This window comes from Equus quagga, chromosome 12 (genome assembly GCF_021613505.1).
Source record: "Equus quagga isolate Etosha38 chromosome 12, UCLA_HA_Equagga_1.0, whole genome shotgun sequence".
In the NCBI taxonomy this organism is placed as follows: domain Eukaryota; kingdom Metazoa; phylum Chordata; class Mammalia; order Perissodactyla; family Equidae; genus Equus; species Equus quagga.
This window is the reverse complement of record NC_060278.1, coordinates 18,794,116-18,812,828: the sequence shown is the minus strand read 5'-3', so window position 1 is coordinate 18,812,828 and position 18,713 is coordinate 18,794,116. Positions and strand designations below refer to the sequence as shown.

Below are 18,713 nucleotides of genomic sequence, written 5' to 3'. Positions count from 1 at the left end.
AAGAACGGGGTGGGGCGAAGGAGCCCCTTCCTGTCCCTCCCCGACTGGCGCGTGCGCTCTATCGCATGCGCCGTGACGCTCCAGCGGGGCGGAGAGAGACGCACTAAAGCTATTCGCCCACTGCTCGAGGGGGAAGGCGGGACCTTCACGCTGATTGGCGGTGACGCGAGAGGCCGCGGCGGACGGCCCGCACGCAGGGGCGGGCGGGAACGTGAAGTCTCCGCGGTGCCTGATGGGGCTGTTCCGAAGCCGGGAGCTGGTGCTGCCGGGCACCCGCTCGCTCCGGCTGCCGCCGTCTCTGCCGCCTCATGGCGGCCATCGGAGTTCACCTAGGCTGCACCTCAGCCTGCGTGGCCGTCTATAAGGTGAGGGAGTGGGGGCTGGCTACGGGCCTAATGTCGGCCACCCGTTCTCTGGGGGCGGCGCCCAGTCCTTTGGTCACCTACGGGGTTGTGGACGCGTGTGGCGGACCTAGGGACGTCGCGCGGAGAGGCGTCACTGCGGGGAATTTTCGAGGCGAAGGGCCTGGCGGACCTGGCCTCATACCCCGCAGCTCCTCCGGAAAGCCTACTGCGCTTTGGCGGAAAGTGGGGACGACGCAAGTGCGCGGCGCCCGGGGGCTGCAGGGCCGCAGGAGGCCGGGAGGGTCTGCGGGACGCCGTGGCCGCAGGAAGCCGGCAGGGTCTGAGGGACGAGGTGGCCGCGGGAGGCCGGGAGGGTCTGGGGGACGGCAGGGCCGCGGGAGGCCGGGAGGGTCTGGGGGACGCGGTGGCCGCGGGAGGCCGGGAGGGTCTGGGGGACGCCGTGGCCGCAGGAGGCCGGGAGGTTTCTGGACGTTTGGCAGGAATGGGCGGGCCGCCGCGCTCTGGAACTGTAGCTGTTGGTCCTGTGAAGCGGGTGAAGCGAGTTGATGGTACGTGCGCCACTGACTTGGCCTTTGTGGAGGTGAGAAAGCTTCACTAGGAGTTGGAACAGTAATAATGAACTTCTGATACTAGTCTCGCGTTTAAATGTCGCGTGATTTCTAAGGAACAGCCGAAGGGATTAGTGCTCCATCATATGTAGAAAAGGGAAGAAATACGTGTTTGTATAAGGTAAGGAGGAGAAGTAGGGTGATGTAATGAGATGTTGTTATATATAGAAAGGTGGTTGGTTATTCTGTTTGTTCCAGTTATTGGCTATACAGAGCAGACTGAAAAAATGAGGCAGATGTTCCTTAAATGTTGGCCTTATATAAACTCTAGGAAATAAATAATGGCCGTTAAATCTACAAATTTAAAGTATTGATATAGTGATTTTTCTTTCTGCATATATGGCACTGGCCTACACATGTCTGAATATGTCTAATGAAACCATATATTTCATTTCTGAAGAACTAATGTAGTGTATTTTTCTCCAGGATGGCCGGGCTGATGTGGTTGCAAATGATGCAGGTGACCGAGTTACCCCAGCTGTTGTTGCTTACTCAGAAAATGAAGAGGTACTACTGTTCCTCTTACTTTTGTTCTTTGAAAAAGTAAAAATTAGATGCATTGTAACATCTTGCTCTTTTTCAGGTTGTTGGATTGGCAGCAAAGCAAAGTAGAATAAGAAATATTTCAAATACAGTAATGAAAGTAAAGCAGATCCTTGGCAGAAGGTATGGAATAAAATAATGCTTTTACATATGGTAATAAAATGTGTTTATACGTTCTAAGCATAATGTGAAATGAGACTAGAAACTCCAGTTTGTTTTTTCATCGTTTTTATGACGGAGTCGTTTCAGAGAGTACCCAGTAGGCTGTTGCTTGTGATGATTAGTGCTGAGTCTTCCAGGGGTGGGATTCACTCAGACACTTGTTTTTTGCTGACTGGTCTGTTAGTATTGATAAATGCCGATGTTCATTTAGTTTTTATAATTTGTGTCATTCACAGGTGGTAATTTGGAACTCTGCACATTTTTATATTAGTTTCTTAAATGAGAGAGCTTGAAAGATTTTGTGGGAATTTGAAGATTTCTTTGCACTGTTGTTGAGTTTTGCAAAATATATTGCAGTTGGTCATAATTTATGTAGAAGCTTATGTAGAAGCTATCGATTTTCTTCCTCAAGCCCTTTTGTGACACTTTCTGGGAACTACCTTTTCCAGTTGGCTTACAAATTTAATCATTAGAGAAACAGCTTAATTAACATCTTAAGAATCAGGTTAATCATTTGTTGTAACTTTAATTAAAAGATTAAAGAGTCTTACTTCCCCAGACTTCTGTCTCCTCAAATTATAGATTACCATAATAATTAGGGGTTTCCGTTTTCACTGGAGTAGTAATACTTGATAGAGTGTTTTTGTATTTTCAAAGTGCTTTTACATCTATTTATATAATCCTCTCAAATCCCTTAAGATTGGTAGGTCAGGTTTTATCCCTCCCTGTTTATAGATGAGAAAAACAAGACACATAGAAGTTGTGGTGTTCCTGAATTAGTGAGGGGGTGAACTAGATGGTACCCCAATTCAGGACCTCTCACCCTCAGCTCCAGGTTCTTTCCTTTCTGCTTTGTTAGTTGAGAATTTAAGTAGGAATTCCTTGGTGTTGATTTTAGGATTTGGAGATTATAGATTAAATTGAATATTTATTTCTTTTATACGTACAGATATTTTTTATTGTCCCTTACCTGTGTTTAGTTAAACTGAACTTATCTATTTTTTTCCTTAGGATATCTATGCATTAAGCCACAAACTGTAGTATTTTGGAAAGAATTCAGACTTTTGTGATGTTAAATGTACTCCCATATCCATTTACCTGTTGACAGAATTTAGTATTGAGCATATTGGAAATAAATCAGTTGGTGTCAAATTTTCAAATTATAAACTGAAAAAAAACAGGGAATTGTAGATAGTTTTGGAAGCTAGATTCACTGTAAGCAGCCAACAATATATATTTTTCAATTACATTTTTTATTTTGAGATCATTGTAGATTTACATACTGTTGTAAGAAATAATACAGAGAGATCCAGCGTATTACTGAATTTACCACTTTCTCCAAATGGTAACATCTTGCAAAACTATAGTACAGTATCACCGCCAGGTTACTGACATTGACACAATCAAGATACAGGATGCTTCCATACATCTATCCCCTGCTTGCTGTTTTAGGGCAGATGGTTGGAGTAATGATGTGGTTGTCTTCTGCCATACTATGCAGAAAGCTTTGTATTAGCAGGAAAACTTAAGCTCTCTTTTCTGGCCCTGAAAGTTGCCTTTTGACAAAGGAATGCACTGGTGACAGTCAGATGCTAATATATAGCCACAGCATGCTACTTGGGCCAAGGTTATTAAAGGATGAGCACCCTTCAGATGTCCTGCTACACCATGGTCCTGCATGCACTTCTCCAGAATGAGCTGCCTCATGGTCCAGGTATTTCCCTCCTCAGTCTATCTTCTTAGTAGACAGTGGTGATTTTTACAGATCCACAGTTGTACCAGGTCTCAGCCTTGGAAGCATTCTGCCCTTTGTGGAGGAGCCAGTCCCCTTGTTATCAGTCAGTAAGGCTTTTTTAGCCCCTGGTCCGGTACCCATCTTGGGTCAACTCGCAAAGTTGGGCTTTCTCAGTCTTGGCATCCTACCTGTTTGCCACCTACTTACAGGTAGCACCACTTAACTTGCTGCCACAATTATCCTTCCACCCTGCCTGTAACTCTCATTCCCCTGTGGCCTTCCAGCCAGAAATTCGGTCCTTGGCCCTGGCTTCTCAGCAATTAGCCCTGAGAGGGAAGAATCGACTGGCTCCTGGAAATACACTGAGCACACAGAGCTTCCCCACACCTTCAGATTTGCACCTTGCTGCCCAGGAGCTTCCTTCAGCTAGCCTTCCTTCCCAGTCCACTATGGCCAGTTCCAATAGCAGTGCGGGCATCCGGTGGTCCAGACAGGAGACACGAACTCTTCTCTCCATACTAGGCGAGGCGGAGTATATTCAGCGCCTCCAAACTGTGCATCATAATGCAGATGTCTATCAGGCAGTGTCTAAGCGAATGCAGCAGGAAGGCTTCCGCCGCACCGAACGTCAGTGCCGCTCCAAGTTTAAAGTTCTGAAGGCATTGTATTTAAAGGCATATGTTGCCCATGCCACAAGTATGAGTGATCCACCACACTGTCCATTTTATGATACATTGGATCAGCTTCTCCGAAATCAGATAGTGACTGACCCAGACAACTTAATGGAGGATGCTGCTTGGGCCAAGCACTGTGATCAGAACTTAGTGGCCTCTGACACCCCAGGGGAAGAGGGAACCAGCATTCTGAGAGCAAAAAGGACTCAGGCGGCAGATCATCAGCCTATCTTGAAAACAGTTAAAGATTCAGATGAGGATTGTCAGCTGAGAATCAGTGACCAGATGCGAGAAACCAGTGACGTTGAGGACTCCTGGGATGAATCCTCGGGTGCAGGTAACTCCCAAGCATGTGAAGGATTGGGGTCCCCGAGTCTCTTGATTCTAAACAGCAGTGTACGTTTGGTGTTCTCTTCAGCATTGTCCCTGTTTCTGCCCCCTGCCCTCTTTTATTCCTTTTTTAACCTAATGATAAGATAAAGGGCTGCAGCTTTTTAAAAGCTGTGACCCTATGTATGTAAGGTATAGGAACTTTTTTTTTTTTAAAGATTGGCACTTGAGCTAACGTTTGTTGCCAGTCCTTTTTTTCCCCCTGGTTTTTCTCCCAAAATCCCTCCAGTAGATAGTTGTGTATTTTTTTAGTTGTGGGTCCTACTAGTTGTGGCATGTGGGACGCCGCCTCAACGTGGCCTGACGAGTGGTGCCATGTCCGCACCAAGGATCCGAACCAGCGAAACCTGGGCTGCCAAAGCAGAGTGCGCCAAGTTGACCCTTCGGCCACGGGGCCAGCCCCTAGAACTTTTTAAACGTAGAGGTAGTACTCTTTAGAATCAAACTAGTTTTGGCATTATTTATAATGGGTACTTAGGAATTTGTGGATATAGAGTGGGTTGGATAGCTACATAGAAAGGGATTCAGGAAAGCAAGGAGGAGGTTTTAGCAGTAAGATTGCAATGGGCCAAAATGTCCAGACTAAGGAAATGAATTCCACCCAGTCCCTTGTGTAAAGAGGCCTTTCTAGGAACTACCATAGTTTTGTAATTGTCTTTCAACTCTGCTGCTGGCTGCAAGCATTCCCTTAGCAGGAATGTCCTCTTTGCAACATTGTTGCTTTGTTTTTCAGGGTGCTCTCAAGGGACTCCCAGCTACAGCAGCTCCCACCACCTTTTCAGAGGTGCAGTTACTCCCTGTCAGAGCAGCCCCATGACCAGACTGGGTGTGTCCGGTGAGCCCAGTCCCTGCACCAGCACCAGCCGAAACACTCCTGGGGTGGCCTTCACACAGCGACCTCCAGTCTCCTCCTCCAGAGTTCCTTTTGTTTCTGGTGAGGACAGGCCTTTGACCAGTGAGCCCCCTCCAAGGTGGGCAAGGCGAAGAAGGCGGTCAGTGGCCAGGACTATTGCAGCTGAGTTGGCAGAAAACAGGAGATTGGCACGAGAACTTTCCAAGCGTGAGGAAGAAAAATTGGACAGGCTGATTGCTATTGGTGAGGAGGCCAGTGCTCAGCAAGATACGGCCAACGAGCTCCGCAGGGATGCCGTGATCGCAGTCAGACGCTTGGCGACAGCAGTGGAAGAGGCCACCGGTGCTTTTCAGCTAGGGCTTGAAAAATTGCTTCAGAGGTTAATTTCGAATACCAAAAGTTAGAAACTGATTACAAAAGGGTGTGTTTCCTAAACTGATAGAAGCCCAGTTCCAACATCTTTCTTCTGGTACCCTGGCTTCTTTTCCATCTCCTCAGGAAAAAAAGAATGGACTAACCATTAATATGCAGAGTGGTAGGAATATATATGCTAGTTCCTTTTCCCGAGCTTCTCCACTGATTGAAAGACCTTTCAGATATGTAAGAGGTTGCCTAAAAGAAAATAGGTGGAGCCAAGTCCAGACAGCTAGTTAGCTGTGGCTTTGTCAGTAATGTGAGGCAATTTAGTTTACCTCTCTACACCAGTTTCCTCATCTGTCAAATGGGGGCTAGATAGTAACTCCTGACCTGCCTACCTCACAGGGTTGTTGTGAGGATGAAGTGACTAGTAGATGTGAAAGGGTTTAAAAGTTTAAAAGCACTATACACACGTAAGTTATTAATCATATGACCTTGGCCAAGGTGAGGCTAGGGTGAGGCACTTTAGTTGACAAGATATAGAATTACGGTTGTATACATGACCTCATTGCTTGAATCTTTACTAGCTTACCTTGACTACTTCCTGGACTTTAAGATCTTCATTTTTTAAATCCCTCTATAGCTTATTAGACTAATAGAGACACAACGTGTATTTGTACCTTTATCTCGTACTTTCACTGCTCTGTCTATGACATACCTACTAGTAAGCACTCAGTAGTCAAACCGTCTTTCCATTCTACTAGTTCTTAGTCTCTTATCACTATAACAATATCGTTCAGAACTGACAGGGAGCCACAATCATGTGTTATGGTTCATATTGGTAATCTTTGATTTAATGAGATATTGGCTGTTTATAAAATATTAAATGTAAGTAAATTCTTTGCATTCCGTATTATTTGAGTCCCTTTATATGCATAATTATATATCTTGAAGTTTGGGTTGCATTTGAACGTTGTGGAAACAATTTGGATTCTATCAGTTTCCCAAATGCTTTTAGCTCATTTCGTTCTTTTCTGTTAGACTTTTTTCTGTCTAGTATGTTACAGAAAGCAAGCCCTAGAAAACTTTCCTGCTAGGAAACTTTCCAAAGTCACTTTTTGTCACATGGTGTACCTTGTTAATGGCACATAGTGGAAGAGAACAGCTTTGGGAACAACTGAGAGTGGTGTGGATAAAGACTGCCTGCAACAGATGACTCCTATTGGGCACAAGCCCTCGACAAATACTGCCCTTTGGCCCCCAAAACACCCATACTTCCTTTGGGAGATGAAGGTGTTGAGCCATATTTCCAATTTACTGTAGAAGGGAAGCCATTACTGGCCATCATTAAACTAACTTAAGGATTTTAGGGTTTATTCAGTACTTTCAGGAAATATAAATAGGAACCTTTGAATTTAAAAAGATTTCTTTCAATCTAGAGGCTGAAAAAGAAAAGAATTAAGTGTGGGCATGTTGGGAGAAGTTCTGTTTATATTTTGCAGGCTTGGGTGCTTACCAAAATGCTGGAAATACGAATAGGTAGAGAAATAGTCAAAACAACAGTGGGAACACGGAAGCGTGAACAGCTGGCAAGCAAGCAAGCTACTCCTGATGAATGGGTGATGGATGTAGATGGCAGCTGGTGTGGCAGATACACTGGAATCTGGTTAGAACTTCTGGGTTCTAATCTTGTCACAGTTTTGTTACATTAAGCAAATCACTTACCCTTTTTGTGTGTCAATTCCTTTATCTCTAAAGTGAGAGATTTGCGCTAGGTGACTTTTATTACGCTCCAGTTCTAAAAAAATTATGTGATGTAGCATAACAAAAAAAAGCAAAATGAAACTTAAATTGTAATATTTTCAGTCATAGTAGCATATTAATGTATGTTTGAAATTCTGGTAACAATTGTATTTTAAGGAAATATTCTATGGATTGATATTTATTAATATACTTATGGACTTCTGTCAGCACCACACCAGACATAGATTCCTTGCTTTAAAGGAGCACATACTAAGGCTTGAAATGGAGATTTTAAGCCTTTCTCAAGGCTTAAATGCATTTTCTCAAGTTGTTTTAGGTCATTATATGGAGGGATATGTGTTAGTCATAACCAGATAACGCTAATGTAGATAGGTGGGCTTTCTGGAAGAACAGGGAAGTACTTGAAGGAGAGATAGGCCTGTACTATATTAATCTATTAATGGTAGCCAAGTACCTAGGCAGGGATTTATTTAAGATAAGAGAAGTGCTAAAGAAGAGAAGTGGAGTTAAACTTTGGAGATAGCATTGTGAAGATCCAGTGGGTGAAGTAACCTTAATGTGGGAATAAAACTAAAGGGAAAGGTTTTAAAGAAATAAATAGAAAAATAGGCAAAATATTGTAATAAGAGGAGGCTGTATGAAAGAAAAGCCCAGAAGTCCTGCCTGAAGTCTAGGCCCAGCCATTCCTGCCTGTCCATCCTCAGGCAGGTCATTTCAGCATTCTGTAACTCAGGTTCCTCACCTATAAAGTGGGAAACTAATAACTATGCTACCTACCTCACAGGACTGTTGTGAGTGTCAAATAAACAGATGCTTGTAAAAATGCTTTCAGACGTGGAAGGCACCATAATGTGACAGAAGTGGGGAGAAGACCCTGTGGCACATGAGTGCTGGTGTATGCCAGGTCCGAGGGCCTGCTGACTGTGCAAGAGACATTTAAAGAGGGAGGAGGAGGAGTAGAAAATGGCATTGCTAGTAAATGTTGTGGTACAATGGTAGGATTAACGCTCAGCCTCCTGAAGACTGGGACATAAATGAGGTGTTCTGTATACCTACGTGCCACCACCCTTTCTTTTCCTGTTAAGTAATTTAATCCTGGTGTGGACAAATAAAGTTTTTACTTGTATGTAGTTGTGGGTCAGTCCGCTACTTTCTGGCGATATCCGGGATCATTTGTCGTCATCTCCATTCTCTGTTTTCTCCTTTTCTGCTAGCTAATCTTAGGGTCTTTCCTGTAGATGGCCCCAAGAGCTATGTGTGCTTTCTGTCCTCATCTCAGAGAGGCCCTCTGCATGGCAGTTGAGAAATAATTTTCCATTTCTAAGAGTTCTGTAAATTCCATAAGATACAATATTGGTGCAAAAAAAATTACTATGAGCACACTTAATCTTTTTTTCTTACTTATAAAATGTCCAGAATGTAGTCTAAATACTGCGTTTAGGAAAAGGGAGGAAGGGGGCGTTTATTGGAAAGAATACTAAACTTTGTTTAAAAGAAGCATATTCCAGTCAGTTCTGCCATTAATTAGCCATGTGACTTTGGGCAAGCTACTTACCTATTTCCTTTCTATCAATTTGTAGGTGATAGAGAAGGAAGTGTGAGGAATCTGCAAGTATTCCAGACAGAGTTCTAAGCCCAATTAGTCCATCTTAAACCCCTTTTGTCTTCTTACTTATACAGTTTAGGGTTCTCAGATGTTCAGTAACCCTTCAGCAATTAGCCACTATTAATTTTCATCTCTTACTAAACATTTAAGACTGGTCTCTGAACAGAATAGCCACAGCCCCTTGGAAGAAGAGTTTAGCAAAGGCCTACTTCATCTTAATTTCTAGGTGAAATTAAGCCAAGGATGAAAGACTTTTATCCCTGCTTAAGGGGCAAAAGAACTTTAGTTATTTCCCATCTTACTGCAGGGCAGTCTGGTAAAGTGTAAACAATGCTAGCCTGATAGAGAAGATCTGGGATCAGGTACTGATTCTGCCCCTCATTAACTTGTAAATCATTGACCCTCTGAACCTGTTACCTGTAAAATAATACCTGCCAAGCTAACCCCACTTAAGAATTGTGAAGGTCAAATAAGGTAATAGATGTGAAAACATTTTGTAGTCTGCATAAGTTGGTATTACTACTTTGAACAACGTAACACCCATTGTTTTAATTTTTTTATTGCCATACACATTAGTCCTACTTTGTGCAGGACATTATAGATCTATCTACCTGTAGTACTCTGCACCTTTCCGAAGATAACATGCATACTGCTCAGTCTTTGGTTTTGTGTTGATTCATGTTCAGAAGCCAAGTAACAAAGATGGTGTTAGGTATTATTTGCCCTGACTTTGCGATCTTATCTCCTTTTGTCCTTTTCATATCAGTGGTTGGGTTTTCAGGATCACGGATGTGAGAGTATATGAGAGAAAATCATTGCTATTAGGAGAAATCACCCTCAAGTGTGTAGCATCTGTTAATAGCAAGATCAGAAGTAAAAGCTATTCATTTTCAAATGTGGAGATTAATACTTTAATAGAATTACCATAACTATTGTAAATACTGCATCCATTTAATCCTATTGTCTGTAATACTTCAAGATCTCTTAATATTAAGCCACTTAATGATTTGGTTTATATTTTTATATTTGTTCAGTGGTATTGAAAAATATAGTCTTCTTTAACCTTTATATATCAACAATACTGATTTTAATACTTAACTGTCTCTGTCTTTATGGACAGCTCTGATGATCCGCAGGCTCAGAAATACATCATGGAAAGTAAATGTTTAGTGAGTATGATTCTATTATTATTTCTCTGTTACACAGAGTAATTTCCATGATCATAACCTATTATATTGACTTGAAATTTTATTTTTTATTAAAATTATTACTTACTTAACACAATTTCCTTTATAGGTCATTGAAAAAAATGGGAAATTACGATATGAAATAGATACTGGAGAAGAAACAAAATTTGTTAACCCAGAAGATGTTGCCAGACTGATATTTAGTAAAATGAAAGGTATTGAGCAAAAGAGAAGATCTTTTAGAATTTGACCTTAAAAAAAAGTTAGAGATTTTTTTTTACCTTGGGAGAAGCAAGGTGATGAGCAGATGGGCAGTTTAGGAGACCTAAACATTAACTGGCATGTGACCTTGGTTAAATGGCTTACCCTCGCCAACTTCGGTTTTCCTAGAAGTAATGTAAGTGGATTGAGTCAGATTAGCATTTTCAAAACTTCTTAAGATGAAGTGAGGGGCCGGCCTAGTGGCATAGCAGTTAAGTTCATGTGTTCTGCTTTGGCAGCCTGGGGTTCACCAGCCCGGATCCCGGGTGCGGACATGGCACCGCTTGTCAAGCCATGCTGTGGTAGGGGTCCCACATATAAAGTAGAGGAAGATGGGCATGGATGTTAGCTCAGGGCCAGTCTTCCTCAGCAAAAAAGAGGTGGCTTGGTGACAGATGTTAGCTCAGGGCTAATCTTCCTCCAAAAAAAAAAAACGTGGCCAAATAAGTTTGGTGAAGAGTGAATGTTGAATGTCTCTTTTCAAGGTTGACAGTGCTCTTTCAGCAGTTATTTAGGCAGATTAAGTAGTTCTGGTTTGTCACCATTTTGGATGAAGACTCGAAGTTAAGTGGCATGCTGTGGAACAGTTTGGGAAATTCTGGAGTAGGTTATTTATAAGGCTCCCTTCAGCTCTGGAATTGTGTTGTGAACTTGTGGGACGGGCGGCAGCCTTTTAATGTGTTGAACTAAGATTATGCCGTTTCGTCTTCACACTGACACGTTAGAAGCTCATCCTCGATGGAACCAGTCTAATTTGGGAGATGGTTGAAACTTTGAAGCCTAAGAGCTAGGCTCTTTGGAAAGTACCTAGTTCCACGTCCACAAACTAGCAAAACCACAAAAAGCACTGCGTGATTTAAGAGAGCAAGAGAAGAAAATCAGTGGGGTGGGGCAAGAATTAGAGAGTCTTTATAGTGAGAAGATCTTTGGCTGAAATTAATAAACCTCAGAAAGTATGACTTGACTTTTTGTGTCATCAGAATTTGTTTTTGTATTTTTTCATATACAGAAACAGCACATTCTGTCTTGGGCTCAGATGCAAATGATGTAGTTATTACTGTTCCCTTTGATTTTGGAGAAAAGCAAAAAAACGCTCTTGGGTAAGTATAATATGGGGTTTATCTTCTTTGCTTAGTTAAAGGAAATACAAATTTCATAATATCACTATATAGTAAAAGGTAAAATTGTATTTGAAAATAGCTTAGGCAATAAAATTGTATTTGTAAATACAAGTCTATATTTAAATATATAGATAGTATGGTAAAAAGTATGGTAACGATCATTAATATTTCCTATCTTTTACGAAATGCCAAGAGAACATGAAATTAGATGTACCGTAGTTGTTTTGATTGGAAGTGTTTTTAATTACAAAGTTAAGCTGATGTTTATGAATCACTTTACCTTAGTTTCATATAATTAAGGTTTATGTGGGAATTATATAAAAATAGGCAATTTTAGAAAGTATTTGAAATTATTTCTTCACCTTAGATCTTAACATCTGATCAAAAAGTTGGATTTAGTTTTTATAGGTCACTATGCAAATGTAGTTGATGAGCCTGCAGATAGAGTTCCATGTGGGACTTTGGAGAGCATCTAAGTTGCATCTAGAGCAGAGGATTACTTTATTTACTTGAACTTGTGGGATGTTAAAATCTGTGACGCTAAATTAAAGAAATTGGAAAATTCCAAAATGTATTTTTAATTTGTCGTAATCTCTTTCTAAAGTGAGTAAGCTTGGGCATTTTTAAGAGCTTTCTTTTCCTTATTCAGTAGAAATACATATTAATTTCTTTGTCAAGAAAATAAGCTCTGAACTTTATTATTTTAAGTAAAAGATCTACTCTTACACTTACTTCCATTTCTTGTGTTCTGTTATCTTCTAAAGGTCATTATCCTTCATGTTTTACTTGTGAAATCTTATTTGCTACTGCATGAAATCTTTAGCAGAGCATTTCTAAAAATTTAGACTTGAACCTATTGTGATATTAAATTCATTGAAAGCAAATTGTTCACAGGGAAGCAGCCAGAGCTGCTGGGTTTAATGTTTTGCGGTTAATCCATGAACCATCTGCAGCTCTTCTGGCTTATGGAATTGGACAAGACTCCCCCACTGGAAAAAGGTAAAACCGTATTTGCAGCTTTAAGTTTTCCAGTGCAGAAAACATTTTAAATTATAGCAGTTCTGTCAATAGGGATTGTTACATAATGCAGTCGCTCCAAGCCTTTCTGGATGAAAAGACAGCGACACTCTCCCCTAGAATTTTTCAAATAGATGAGAAAGATATCCTAGGAAGACAGAGAAGGGACGTAACGGAAGGGAAGACTGAGCTTTCCTGCCCTTCTCTTATCATCCATGTTTTGTCCCTTTATTGGAGGAAGATTTGAAATTTATAAGCCCATCCAAGTTCCAACTCAGGCCAGGGCACTGTTAATTTTACTACCAATTCCAGTTGTTAAACATATTTAGAAATAGTACTTTTATATACATTTGTATTGGCAGGAGATGGGGGAAATCCAGCATGGGGATTTAAGATGTCTTTTGATAATGAAATAGGAAGACATACTCCAATTTAGTTGTCAAACTTTTCTTAACAGACCTGACACATGCAACGTTAGAGAGATGAATTCAGATGTGCTAGTTTTCCCTAATTGCTTCATCTGCTTCATATCTCACAGAGTAAAGAAAATAATATGTATAAATCACTAGGAAATTATTTTTAGATAAATGTAGAATATCAGAAATTAGGAATTTGATACATAGGAAATTAGCTGCTATTTTTGCTTATTTTATTTTTATAGATGTGTTATTGCAGTAGTAATTTTGACAATAAGAAGACAATTTCTGTACTTAATTATCTTACAATTCACTGTAATCACAAATCTCTTCTTTATTTACTTTGGATAGTTAGTGTTTGAACTCCAGTTACTCAGAAGAATCCAATTTTACCAGCACAACCAAGTGAAAAAGGACTGTGACTTAGAATCAGAGGATGTGGGTTCTAGGCTTGATTCCTCACTAGGTGATGACTGTGGACAACTTAGTTGGCTCATGGGAGATTGTCACTTTCCTCATTTGTGATCTAAAGAGATTAAACTGTGACTGCTAGGGTCCGACCTAGCTTTAAAATGTTTTAATTCTCTTGTCACTCATGTTATCTTTCTTTAAAGCAATATTTTGGTGTTTAAACTTGGAGGAACATCCTTATCTATCAGTGTCATGGAAGTTAACAGTGGAATCTATCGTGTTCTTTCAACAAACACTGACGATAACATTGGAGGTACACATTTCACAGAAACCTTAGCGCAGTATCTAGCTTCCGAGTTTCAGCGGTGAGTATTAATGGACTTGATCATATATTTTGATTGAAGTTTCTCTTCAAATTTTTTTTCCTAATTTATTTTAAATTGCCTGCTTCAAACGACGATGTGTTATTTTCAGTGCACTGGATATTTTTGTGTCTAGAGTTATAATGTCCTATCCAGGTAGTTTTGAGGAAGAGGAGCCCAAGTGGCCCAGTGCAGTGTGCTTGGATTTTTCACTTGCTATCAGGGACCACCAGACACTGAACTGTGTGGACTTGCATTTCAAGTTCAATTTCTTAATTCTTCAGGTGCAGTCCTTATGTGTAGATAAAGGAGGGTGCAGGCAGTGAGGCCTCACTACCTTCTGAACAGTTTTTAAAAGTTTAGATCTGAGAAGGATTACCTTGTGTTAGAGCCACATTCCAGGGAATTAATGTCTTATGAAGTGTTTATTTAATTACTAATCTACTGCTGCAAGGAATACTTTAGTTTTGTTACTGGATGTAATTATTCCATTTCAAAATTCAAAATGGAATTTGAATTCCATTCAAAATCCTGTTTGGCACATCAAGAGTCAAATAGGTAAAGGTTATGTTTTGAACATGGTTGCTCTAAAAAAAAGTAGCTGAAACTATTTTCATAAGTTTGAATAAACTGACTGGGTTAAAAAGTATTGAAAAAGTGATAATTTCTCACTTGGATAAAGACATATTGCTTTTTATTATAAAGGTGTTTCAAGTCAGGTCAGGCATTGTTAATTTTACTAACAATTCCGATTATTAAACATGTCTAGAAATAGTCATTAATCACTGCTTAGAAAGCAGTTTTAACAATTAACTCATCTTGGAGATAAAGGAACTGTAATTTTACATATTTTTTATGCATCAAATGTCTTTGAAGAAGCACTTTTTGGTTTTTTGAATGCTGGACAGATGATTTTGTACCATTTTAAACAGTGATTGTGCTGCGATTGTAAAGGGTGAGATATGAAACCTGACCCAGTTACGTAGATCTCCTTCAGCCTCCACTTGTCTCCTCTGCAAAAAGGTGACTGCTGCTCTGCTTTCTTCAAAGTACATTCTATTCTTACAGTTACGTGGTGCAGCAATTCCAACTATTAAGTATATTGGTTATTCATTTTTCTTGAGGATACCCTTCTTTTAATTGCAGAGAATTTTCTTTAGAAGTTTTGGAGATTTGAAGCCAGACACTAAAACCTGGTATTAATAATTGATTCATGAGCTTATTATTACCCAGATTTTAGCTATAATAAATTCTAAATGACCTAGTAATTTTTAAACTTCAAAGACTGTTTTTAATTTAGATCCTTCAAACATGACGTGAGAGGAAATGCCCGAGCCATGATGAAATTGATGAACAGTGCTGACATTGCAAAGCACTCTCTGTCAACCTTGGGGAGTGCCAATTGTTTCCTTGACTCATTATATGAAGGTCAAGATTTTGACTGCAATGTGTCCAGGTAAAACTAAAGTTCAGAAAACTTAAAAAAAAATTCCAAGTGCCTTCACATTTAGGTGTGATTTTCTCACTTTTGGTTTTTTTTTTTGTTCATTTGAGATTATTAGCCATCTATAAAAGGAGAGCTTTCCTGTCTTTACTTCTGGAGTACAGTTTTGTCAGCTGTTCCCAGTTACATCTATTTTGATGATATCACCTGTGATTGTGATATGGTTTTGATGACATCAGTTGTGACTGCTTGCCCTGTTATTTAACAGCTACAAATAGCAGTGTGTGAAAAAGGCATGCTAGAGTTTTTAAAGAAGAGTGAGAGCAGACTTGAAGTTTGAGATTTTCAGATTTCTCTTACTCAATTGCAGTCCCACCTGTATAGTCCTAGTTCGGTGTTGCTACAATTCGATGTGGGGCTTGCACATGTTTCAGTGGTTGCTTCCCGTAATTTAATAGTTAACATTGCATGGCACGCTGTAGTCTAAGTATTGCTATGTAGTAACTCACGAAATCTCATAACAACCCAGTGAGGTAAGTACTGTTGTTGTTTCCCTTATTTTACACATGGGGAAGCTGAAACACAGAGAGGTTTCATTACTTGCGCAAGGTTACACAGCTAGGAAGTGATGGGCCTGGGATTCAAACCCAGCCAGTTTGACTCCAGAGTTCATACTCTGTAACTGTCACACCATACTGAAGATTGATATCTGTCTTGGTTTTGTTTGCTCTGTCATCCATTGTCAACATTTTAAATTTTCATAGCTTTTATGACGTTTAGTAAACTCAGGTTTAATGTGCATAAAATTGTTTTTAATGCCTGTACCTTTTACGTAATCCCAAACATTGTTTACGAGTGATTGCCCCTTTACCCAGAAAGTCCAAAGGGAGGACGTTGCCCTATCATTTTGTGTTACATGTTACTAACAATAATAATAGCTACCATTAACTAAACTATTTAAACCTCCCAACAATCTAACAAGTAACTTGCAAACATAGTGAAAATTTCCAGAATTACAGTATTGTATTATTTTTAGGATTTTCCAGACTTTATTTGCTTAAATTCTCTCTTCATTTGGCCTTTGTAGTTCAGCTTCTTCACTCTCCCTGGGCTTTCCTAAAGACTCTAGATCTGTGTGCCCAATATGATAGCCACTAGCCACCTGTGGCTATTTAAATTTAAATTAATTAGAAATAACAAAAACTTCAGTTACTTTGTAACACTAGCCACAATTCAAGTGCTCAATAACCTCATATGGCTAGTGGCTCACAGAAAATTCTATTAGACAGTACTGTTTTAGCAGTGTTAAGAGAAATTTGAAGCTACAACCCAAAAGACAAAAAGGTGTTACATTGAATTGAAATCTCTGTGGGCGGAGACCTTGATATTTCTTCTATTTCTAGAATTCCTGACTTAGTGCTAAGTTTGTCCAAGTACTAAGTATATGTGTGCTTATTCATACCAGTTATCAAGAATGAAATAGTATTTGTAATTTCTCATTTAGGAAATTTTGTCTGTATCACAAAGATTTCAAGAATAAAGTATGTTTCAGTATCTAGAGATAGCACAAATAAATTTAAAATTGAGTCATCTACATTTAAGAAACTCAATATGAAATTAGGGAATACATTTTTCATGAACATATGTAAGATCTTTCCTGAAATTGTATGCTAGCATTCAAGCATCTTAAGCAGTGCATAAGAACTAAACTTATGTACGGAACAGTCTCAGATTATAATGAAAAATAATGAGAAATAATTTTTAAAACTCTAACATTTGTAAAAATAGCAAAAAAACTTCTGAATGATGGTTTGATTTAGATTAGTGGATTTATGGTTGGGAATGCCACACATTTAATATTTATTTTTAGGTTTATTGAAAGATTATAAGTAGGCCATGGGTAAGAGTCTCCCACCTGAACTTGATGTTAAATGTCTTCATATATTTGTAGATGAATAACTTAGGTGTTTTCCCCCCAGTGGTATTGCACTGCTGGGTGTTAAATATCCTGTTCTGATCATAAACCTATTCTTAAGAGAACCATCAGTTTAGGTTTTGGTATTATTCTTCAAAAGCAAAAGATGTCTTAAGATGTTTAATTGTACTAAGCCTTTTCTCTGTCTCTCTTCTGTGTGTGTGTATGTCTGTGTGTGTGTGTGTGTATACAGAGCAAGATTTGAACTTCTCTGTTCTCCACTTTTTAATAAGTGTATAGAAGCAATCAGAGAACTCTTAGAACAAAGTGGATTTACAGCAGATGATATCAACAAGGTAATACTTTTTATATTTTTATCATTTATTTTAGGAGTATTTTCAGACATGGAATTTAAGGAATATAATCCCTTGGTACTGAAAGAATATTTTTATGAATTTAAATATTTTCTGAGCTTGTGTTAATGAGTAAGGAAAATTGATTAAATTTGATTAATGGCTCTCGTAATATAAATATACATATCAGTTTCCTAGCAAAAAAAAAAAATCCTTTTAGTGTATTTTTTAATATGTAAGCAAAGACTGACAGATATTTGAATGTTTGCTGTGTGCTAAGCCCTGTTTATGTATTTTACATGGATAAACTTGTTGAATACTCACTGGCAACTCTGAGCTAAGCACTATTACTTATCCCCATTTTGTAAGTGAAGGCACTGAGGTACAGAGAGATAGATAACTTCCTGGCGATCATGTGGTTAGTGGAGGAGCCAGGATTTAACTCAGTGTAGTTCCCGAGTCTGCTGTCCATCAGTGTACTATACTGCTTCTCTCTGCTTGCATAAGAATATATTTTGAGACTTTCAAAAACATTCAGATTTGTAATGTTTTCTTTTTTCCTCAAGATTATTTCTACTCATTTAACATGTATATAAACTTTTTCTTTTACATTATTAAAATAATAATAAGTATTCATATGAGAAAATTTAGAAAATACCAAAAGGCAACCACTTATATTTTGGATTATTTCTAACTAATCTAATCTGTATGTACAATTTTGAATTTTATTTTCTTTATATAATATTGTAATCAATTCCTTGCCCCATATTACTGCATAGTCTTCATAAATACAATTTTAAATAGATTCTTAATATTCTAGAAAAAGAAAGGCACCATAGATTATTTCATTGTTTTGTTGTGGACACCTAGGTTGGGTCTCCCCCTTCCCCAGAAAAGCCCATCTTTTGAACATTGGCTTTCACAATATTGGTGTTATTTCCTAGAATAGGTTCCCGTAGTAGAATTATTGTGTTAAAGAGTATAATTGGCTTAGATTGTTTTTACCTTCAGTCACTTACCGAAAGAGTTGGATTAACCAGTACTCCTATCAGCAGTACCTAAGAATATACATTTTACCTTGCTGACTCTGAGTTTTATCATTCAAAGATGAATTTTCCATTGAATAATTGAAAAAAGATAGGTTTTTGCTTTATATTTTATTGATTACT

At 39.1% G+C, this 18,713-nt stretch overlaps 1 protein-coding gene across 1 annotated transcript in view; it reads left to right on the top strand.

Annotated features, from left to right (window-relative positions):
- The first annotated feature begins 208 nt into the window (after window positions 1-208).
- HSPA14 (heat shock protein family A (Hsp70) member 14) overlaps window positions 209-18,713 on the top strand; it is a 28,629-nt gene continuing 10,124 nt past the window's right edge. The window contains exons 1-10 of the mRNA XM_046678333.1: window positions 209-365; window positions 1,400-1,480; window positions 1,557-1,639; window positions 10,178-10,226; window positions 10,354-10,459; window positions 11,515-11,605; window positions 12,521-12,625; window positions 13,674-13,835; window positions 15,133-15,288; window positions 17,445-17,547. Of these exons, the coding sequence (XP_046534289.1) occupies window positions 309-365; window positions 1,400-1,480; window positions 1,557-1,639; window positions 10,178-10,226; window positions 10,354-10,459; window positions 11,515-11,605; window positions 12,521-12,625; window positions 13,674-13,835; window positions 15,133-15,288; window positions 17,445-17,547 (993 nt within the window). The 5' untranslated portion in view covers window positions 209-308. The remainder of the gene's footprint in view (window positions 366-1,399; window positions 1,481-1,556; window positions 1,640-10,177; window positions 10,227-10,353; window positions 10,460-11,514; window positions 11,606-12,520; window positions 12,626-13,673; window positions 13,836-15,132; window positions 15,289-17,444; window positions 17,548-18,713) is intronic.